Source organism: Ruditapes philippinarum, unplaced genomic scaffold, assembly GCF_026571515.1.
Source record: "Ruditapes philippinarum isolate M1 unplaced genomic scaffold, ASM2657151v2 ctg13803_1_1_1_1, whole genome shotgun sequence".
Classification (NCBI taxonomy): domain Eukaryota; kingdom Metazoa; phylum Mollusca; class Bivalvia; order Venerida; family Veneridae; genus Ruditapes; species Ruditapes philippinarum.
In genome coordinates this window covers 14,259-23,723 of record NW_026851590.1, presented here as the reverse complement: position 1 = coordinate 23,723, position 9,465 = coordinate 14,259, and the positions used below count along the sequence as shown (strand labels likewise).

The window sequence follows — 9,465 nt, the reverse complement described above, 5'->3', positions numbered from 1 at the left end:
ATTTTTCCACAACCAAATCACCACCACCAATCCTTACACTAACGTCATCGCATTTTATTCCTTTTACTATTCACTATCATATTTAAGGGAGCATGTTCACTACCACAACTTAATTCTATTGTTTCACCATCCATCAACCATCGTAGGTGGGAATTTGTGCGTTTACTGCCTTCACTTGTATTGTTAAATGCTTGCGACATTTCTACATTTCCTAAACAAAATATAAAGTAAACCTTAGTGGACAAGACTGGGTAATTTAAAAAGTTTGTTTCAAAGGGGCGGTTTCTTTTCCATTGTAGTATAATATTTATTGGCCACAGTTGTGGTAGACATTTTTAAATTTTAGTTTTTGTTTATTGGGACTCTCATGAAAACTATTTAAAAACAATTTTTATTCTTTCCCAAGAGGATTTTTCCCTTACTTTAAAATAAAAATTAAAAGTTTTTTTCCCTTTGGGTTCATTTCCCAAATATATCATTTGAAAATTAAATTTTCCTTTAATTTACTTTAATTTTAAAATTGAACAAAAAAAAAAAAAATTAAAGGAAACCTTCCCGGGCAAAGACAGCATTTTTTTTAAAAATTTTGTTTATTTATGGGAAATTTCTACAAAAAATGCCAAAATACTACGGGGGATACAAATGCTCCTTTAACAAAAACCGACGTTTTTGATTGTCCCATTTGGGTTTCATTGACGGCCCAACAAACAACAAAAAGTTAACGCACGCTTTCCTATTTTTTTAAAAATGGTTTTTAAAATATTGAATCTATATTTGTACAGTGAATTTGCCAAGGGAAACTACCATCTTTTACAAGGATACCCTTAAAATCTGTCCGATTCTTAAAATGGATGAACTATTTATGTCCGATTCTAAAAATAGATGGCCAGACAAAAAAAAGAAAATCGCATAAATCGTCGGTTCAAGTGGTAGGTTCTACATTATAATGGATGAAAAAAGCACATGAACCCAAACTTTGGGAATGACAGTCTATCTATCCCGATTTTTTCGTCGGTTCTATTCCTCAGTATTCAATAAAATTTCACAGGATGTATTAACTGTTCCTTCTTCCACACCTTTTACATTCACGCATGTTAAACAGCAGATAATCAAGGAAACATGTTTTTTCGTTCCTGTTTTAACGCCTAACCAGCAATTAGCTTTCAATTGTCATTTGCTATCAAAGTCTATGTCGATAGCGTCTTTCGTTCGTTTAGCAAATTATGGCATATTTTGTATTATCAATTCATGTACATGTATGTATAATATATTCAATCAATGTTATAAAGTTTATTAAAAAATCTTATTCTTCTTCATTTTTACTCTTTTGAGTAATGAGTGATTTTTGACAAAAACTTCAATTGCATCATATGGTTGTCGTTAACATTTAAATACATGTACACTGATATAAATGTATTTCGGATTTTATTGTCCGTATATTTAACGTGTAGATTTGTTGAATAAAAAAATTGATACAAGAAGGTTAATGTATATTTAAGTGTGTCGTATCTAAACATGAAAAAGCCTTGATTACCTCTTGGTTTTTACGGATCATTTTGCGCCTCCTTCTGACAAATACACTGAAGTAAAATAGAAAAATACGGAAACCACCACGATATTTATTATATCAAAAGGGATTAGCTATAGGAAACTGGCGCGGTTAAAGGGCTTTCACCAAAAAAAGGTCACATCACAAAAGTTTGACATGGATTTATCCATATTCACCACTACAAAACAGTGGCATTTTCATTTTATGGTGATCTGTTTAAATGAGAGCCCTCGGCACTTCATTTGTAAGACCCTCTACTAATAAAAAGCTGGAAAAGGTAACACAGTTTCTAAAACTATTTGTTTTAAAAAAAAATGCTGGTTTTCAAAAATCGAAGAATGCTATGCCACGTAGAACATTTTTCTCATCATTTTGGATGCAGTTTCGATAGAAAATATCCTAAATTGTCGTTGCTATAAATTTTACCAAATTTCAAAATAAAAAAAAAACATGTAAATTTTCAGAAACGAATAATTTTCAGAAACTTTGTTTACCATTTTAATATTTTTTGGTCGAGGGCTCTACAACGGAGGTGTCGAGGGCTTTCATGTAAACAGATCAACAAATGTGAAAGAGCCACTGGTTAGAAGGGGTGGTTTTCCAGAGGGGGGTTGTAATTTTACTAGTGATTTCAAGAGGTGGGGAGTAGAGGGAGTCATCAGTTAATTTCTTACATAATATTTACAAAAACAAAACACAACAACAACAAAACTTGATATGATATTATATTTCATGCATAATGGGGGGACCGTAAGTTTATAACCAGACCTTGATGATATATAACATTTTATGTATAATAGGAAAATCCAAGGGATTGGGGAAGGGAGGGAACTGAACTCTACCCCTGCCCTCTCCCATTCACCTGGATCCGTGCATGGGGAAATTACACTATAAATAATCACATCACATTGTGTAGTCTGTTTTTCAATAATTCCGGCAAAAACATGGTTGTGGCCACAAACCATCTCTGTTTCTTTAAATTGTTTTGAAAAATTAAGCCTAATTAATAATGATAATAATAATGACTTGATATCTAAAATTTAAAAGCATGGCCGCACATGTAAATGCTACTCACCAGGCGACAATCAGTGGTACAACAACAACGACAACGATCAACAGCACCACCAGAAAATGGGGGCTATCTGCGGAAGATGACGTAGTAGCAACTAGCTGCGTCGAAGAGCTTACAGATGTTGAAATAGATGTCGTTGATGATGGCAAAGGTGACGTCGTTGATGATGGCAAAGGTGACGTCGTTGATGATGACAAAGGTGAACAAGCTCTCTGTATAACACTTGATGATGCATTCGTTGGAAATCTTTTCAAACACCTCTTGGCTAATTCGCAAACTTCCTGTTTGCAAAAACCGATGTTTATTGCATATTCTACGATATTGTCGTAAAAGAAAGGGGGTGGACACGGTGCTGCATTAAGCCAATCCCTGGATGAACATCCATCAACGTTACACGTACAGTTCATTAAGGTTTCCATTTATACATGTATAAAATTTAAACTTCCTTTTAGTTAAACGTTCTCATGTATATCTCGCAAAACTAAAAATTCATTTATGAATCAATGATAAGTGCCACACATGTAAAAAGCAGTTGTTAAAAAACATTAGGTAAACCAATGAATACATAATGTATTGTTTTAATGCTATTTCATGTATGATCACGGACGCTTTGTTTTTTTATATACAAATGTAATCATGTGTTATACTCTTTACAAAACTCAGTAACTTACACGCAATTGCAATTAATTTCACTTTAAGTTATTCATTACTCATAAGGTGCGATGCAATGTCGAAAAGTATCATGTCAGAAAAAGACATACATAACTAATGAAAAGAAACTAGAAAATTCAAATCTAAATTGTATACAAATGTTTACATGTCCGTTAAACAATTATATTGTGTTGACGTTAATCTATTTTTAAAGTTATAATATGACCTATTTAAAAGATGATATCATATCTTTAAATCTCTAAGCAAAAATATTTTATCCTTGGCATGCTATAATTTAAAAAATGATGCGCGCTTAAGTGCCGTCTTCATTACATTTCAGTTGTTTGTATTTTTCTGAAATTTAGAGGAAATTAGGTCTTAATATAATAACTACTGTTAGTAGGCTGTTTTGCAAAGAATGCGCCCAGCTAGCATAGGGTTCACTTAGTTTAAGAGCTCACAAAAATGCTATCGAAAAGCTCTACCAAATTTTTTCGTATAGCAAAAGATGAAACATATTTCTACTGCTAGATGAATATGAATTTAAAACGACAATTCGTTATATAGTTTTCGTTTTCTTTACTCTTCTGTGTGACAGTAATGGACCTTCGTAAGTTCAAAATTCAATATAAATATGTACAACATTTTTTTTTGTCACAGGTTTCATGTTTAAGTTAATCATCTAAGTTATAAACAGCCAAAACATGACTATGCATGGCAATATTTATAATTATTTTGGTGAAATTATTCAAATAAGTAAACATGTGCATTCAAAAAATGATTCAACCTAGCCTAAATAACTAATATACTTCCTTAAGTTATATTTCCCTATAGTGTGTCAAAAAGGGCTCTTACGCATAGGTTTTTTATGGTGATTAACATATATTCCATGAAGTATTCATTTTTTTTCTTTATTTTGAATACTTATACCTATAATAATAATTATGTTGTCACACCTTATACTTGTGTTTAAGCATTAATATATACTTCCAGAGTTTTTTTGCCCATCTTGAGGCGTGTCGCAAATCGCAATATTTCGGCTCTTTCCGACAATCTTCGCAAAAGAATTATAAATAGTCGAGGGGTCCTTGACTTGCCATTCATACATTCCTGTTGGTAATTTAATTATTGTCAAGTCTATATCATTCAAAACTTATATATGAATAACAAAGTACATGTATATAATAAAATATGTTTCCATGACAATGTCAACTGTTTCACCGTATCTTCAAGGCAATAGCGATTACCTCATAACCTACGGTATAATATGTTGTTGTTGTTGTTGTTGTTGTTGTTATCAACCTGTGACCATATTGTAATATTAGGTCAGAATAAAATCGGATGTTGAACTAAAATGTTGAGCTTTGCGATAGCAGTGATTCTGATAGTGAAATGTGTGCCTATAAGTTCGTCTATGGACCCAGGTTTGTTTTTAACTTTTTCTTATCAAAATAAATAATATCTCAAATTAAATATCAATTAATATTTCATTTTCTTGGAAAGACACATGCTTGGTTTTTGATAATCTTAAAAGTGAATTGGTGTATAACGGAAGGTCTGTAATACAATGAATACTTATATTGATAGTATAAAGTATCAGACAGGACAACAAAACAGGAAAGAATTATATATGGATGTTGCTGGTAATTGTAATCTACATGATCCGATACTGCATAATTTTATATAGCAAATATTAAATAGAAGATATCTCCAGAGGCTCGCATAATATGATTTTATTCAACTCGTTCAATAAATTAAATATTAAACCTACACTCATTCAAAATCCTCTACAACAAAATATTATCATTATTCATGTACATTATACAGACTGTATACGTCTATGCAGACGCCAGAATTAATATTTTTATAATTGCCGCATGAAATATCGTACTAATGTTATTTGTTTTCTGGACATGTTGTTTAATATCTAAGAACTTAATATTTGTACATTGCTCTTTTTTGTTTTGTAGCTCACAAAATGACGATAAGCTTATCGTTTTTGTAGCATTGGAAAGATTACCCTTTACAAATTCATAATAAAGTTCCTTCAGTGTCATAAACGTCAGTTTTATTTGAAAAGTTATTTTATTAAAACTGGTTTGTTGACTGAAAATTTTATTTTCCACGATGTCTTTGTTGATTTTTTATTTTCAATGGATTAGAAAATTATTGGAATAAATATTTTTTGTTATGTCCTTGGTAATTTACTTTATCTATCTAAAACAACAACTCTCTAGTCAATAAACTATGACTGATGTCCTCATTAAAATGTGTATGAATATATCTAACCTGATTAACCGAATCGTTTTCCAAGTTCTTCTTTACATTTCAGAATGCCTAAAGCCTGTTGAAGAACAGCCGTTCTGTTTCGAAGTATTTGATCTCTGGACTTACAATGCGGAAAATCAAGCATGTTTCCGGTTTAAAGATTGTACAGGGCCGTACTTCCGGTTAGGTGAAAACGTCTTCCCTTCCCGAGAACGATGTGAGAAGAAGTGCATGATTTAGATACATGTTGCTAATTTTTGGCCGTGAAAATTTCAAAATTACAATATATACCAATGAAGAATTCAGTGAAGTTACATTTATAAAAAATATAGTTTTATGTTTCGACTTGCCCGGGAGCAGTGTGTGGCGCCGTTATATGTCGCAACGCCGCTAAATGTCGCACTTGCCGCTAAATGTCGCACCATTGACGCTAAATGTCGCAACCGCCGCTAAATGTCGCAAAACCATTTGACGTTAAATGTCACAATGTTAACATTAAATGTCGCACGAATTTCCCTTACCGTTAAATGTCGCAACACTACCGTTAAATGTCGCAAGATGTAATTTTATGTTGAACTCAAGTTTTATTGTTGTATCATATTAATTAAATCTGCCTACTCAATTTGAAAGCGAGTGAATTTATTATATATGGAACTGCGCTAAAATTTAGGCGGCGATAATACTCATCTTGTAAATAAATTGTTTTGCGTTTAATTTTTAGCTGATCTTATGCAAGTACATATTGATAATTATACAATTGTCTACTATTTGTATGAAACTGCAAAATTGGCATTGTTCTGTAAATAGTTTAGTACAATTGTGTCTGTAAAATGGCAGAAGAGACAGGCTGCCTGAGGTGGCAGTCTGATGGCCTAGTTGACTGAGGAGGCAAATTGTCTCGCTGTCGGAAGAGGAAGCCTAAATTGCTGACGACCTGGACCTTAAGAGTTTGCCTAACGCCCTGTAAGCCTAACGTTGGTAGCCTAGTCTCCTGAGGGCCGCCTAACATCCTAACAGCCTATCGATTTCAGCTTTGCAACCTGAAAGTTGGCAATCTAACAGCTTAGAGTCGGCAGCCCTAGTAGCTTAAAGTTAGTGACTTATATTATAAATATGGAAACAATTTAAAATACAGTAAAATCACTATGAAAGTCATGCAAAAGCACATACACATGCATGATTAAGGAAAAAAACGCCTTTACCTTTAGGGCACTTAACTTTTGTAGTTCTGATAGCCTAAAGCTGGCAGTCTAGGAGCCTTGCAGCCTAAAATTGGTGTCATGTTATAAAAAAAGGAACGATCAAAATAATAAAACGGCAAGTTGGATTTTTCCTAAAATCTACTAGTACAAAGGGCTTCATAATTTACACATTTATTAATCAATACAAAAAACTTGATCATGCATGGCAAGTAACATAATTATTGCCTAAATTTTAATCAAGTTATTGCCATTTTCAGCAGTTTGAGAATGAATATCGTTAACCTAAACCGGCAAGTTGGATTTATTTAAGTACTGTTTATACTTATGGCTTCATAATTTCCACACTTACTTATTTAGAAAAAGTTCATGATATTGCCATCCATTTTCCCAAGTTACATTCCTTTTTTTCACTTTGAAAATAGGACCTTGTATGGTTAACTCTATTCGGTAAGTTGGATTTATCTTAAAAAATTTATTTAATGATATCTTCCATATCTGGTAGGTGGATACCATTAATGGCCGTGTATTTTTAATGGAGTAAGGGGTCTCTAGTGTCAAGGTCACTGGTGTGAATTTTTTATAACAGTTTTGCTCATTAAGCCTTTATTGTTAAGATTATGTATTTCATGTTTAATACAAACATGCCAAGGGAGGTCCTCTTCCTTTGGGTTTAGTTGGGGGTCCTGTGGGTAAAGGCCAAAGTCACCAATGCCAAAAATAGATTTTAACATCTTTACAGGTGTTTTAACATTATTCTTGAAATACGTCTTTTATATTTGGTAGGAACATGGAATTGAGGTCTTCTCCTTTGGATGGAGTTATGGTTCAGTTGGGTCAAGGTCACCATTAATGGCCGTGAATTTTTAATGGAGTAAGGGGTCTCAAGTGTCAAGGTCACTGGTGTGAATTTTTTATAACGGTTTTGCTCATTAAGCCTTTATTGTTAAGATTATGTATTTCATGTTTAATACAAACATGCCAAGGGAGGTCCTCTTCCTTTGGGTTTAGTTGGGGGTCCTGTCACCAATGCCAAAACTAGATTTTAACATTTTTACAGGTGTTTTAACATTATTCTTGAAATATGTCTTTTATATTTGGTAGGAACATGGAATTGAGGTCTTCTCCTTTGGATGGAGTTATGGTTCAGTTGGGTCAAGGTCACCAGTTCTAAAATAGATTTCTACACTTTTTACAGCCGTTATTTATTGACAAATGTATTTCATATTTGGAAGGTAGATAACTTGCATGGTATTCTTCCTTTATATTGAGGAAGGGATCAATGGGTCATGGTCACAAATGCTAAAATAGATTTTAATTTGCAGGATGAAGTTCACACAAACAGTTTATGCTTTTATCAAATTTGCTAGTCGTATGCGTGTTTTTATTTCCATTCTAACGCCAGAAAGGCAGTGGTCATTCATATTATTGTTACAATGAATTAAAAAGATGTTTTCTTTACACATCTGTTCCATTTTTTTGTTTTGAAAAATAAAGTTCTTAAAATTATCTTAAAGTAGATACACTATTGTGCGTATGTTTGTATTTATGGTCATTTGAACTTCACCATGACGTACTCGACATGCGCATTTTAGGACGAACATAAAAGTGGTTACAGATATCTAACCAATATCGTCGTTACATATGTACGAGTATAATTCATGTCTTGTGTTTTTCGAAAAATGTCAGATTTAATTTCATTGAAATATTTATAATGAAGCGTTACAGATTAAGATTTTCAATACAGCAAAGCAGTGATATAAAAAGCCTAAATTCTCTGGCCAAAACGGCTAGCTGTCTTCAGCCAAACAGCAAGGCCAATATGAGCTGAATCAATTATTTGTATTCTTATTATATGATAGTTACTGAGAATCTTTCATAGTATAAAGCGACTTGGCGAGTAAAATAATTCTTGCCACAATGTCAAAGCGTAAATAGTGTTTGACAAATCGTAAAATGTACTAAATCTTGTGTACTTATTTTAACTTTGAGTGTGAATTTGCGTTTATTTATACTCGCCACTGGTTGCCCATATGGGCGAGTCCTCCAGAAGAGTACAAGTCATTTTAGATTTTGGAGGATAGTGCAATTACAGATATAGAAAGATGCCCTGATTCCAGAAGCTTCTCCTTCTTTAACGTGCCAAATTATTTTAGCACCCATACACGGGACTTCGATTTAAAGTATCATCCGAAAGACTGATCAGTAATTTAAGTTGGCCAGCCCGGGAATAGAACCAACAAGGCCGAGGTTACAAGTCTCGCGCTCTATGCGGGCTGGCTGCTTACAAAAATTCCGGTGCATATACTCGTAAAATTCGCTCATATCTAGCACCCGACTGCGTATCGAATACTACATGATCAAGGAGTACTACATGATTTTTTTTTCGATTTTCGTATTGACCGTGCATTTCATACTATGTTTTTCACGTATTTGCCGTTTCTGTTAAAAAAAATTGCCTTGATATTCAATCAATATTTCACGTTTGAAGTGAATATTTGCGATGTTTTTTTTTTTTTTTGAAAATATAAAAAGGGAGATATTTTAGATCAAAAATACCTTTCAGGGTCATCTGTCCTTTAGAAATGCATTAGTACTTTCATATGAAATAAGTATTTTAAGTTTAAAGTGAATGTGTTTGAAATTAGCCATAACCAAAAGGTTAATCAGAGCGAAAACATCTTAGAGAAATAAGGGGAATAACTTTGCAAAAATATAACTAGGAT

General features: G+C 33.0%; 1 protein-coding gene across 1 annotated transcript; it reads right to left on the bottom strand.

Annotated features, from left to right (window-relative positions):
- Nucleotides 1-1,534: 1,534 nt before the first annotated feature.
- On the bottom strand, nt 1,535-3,157 carry LOC132754434 (uncharacterized; the record flags this gene model as incomplete). Its single annotated transcript, XM_060745098.1, has 2 exons — nt 2,625-3,157; nt 1,535-1,580 (listed from the first exon to the last, which is right to left on the bottom strand). Coding segments are annotated over exons 1-2 (462 nt in total), but the record flags the coding sequence as incomplete, so codon positions are not given.
- Between the last annotated feature and the right edge of the window lie 6,308 nt (nt 3,158-9,465).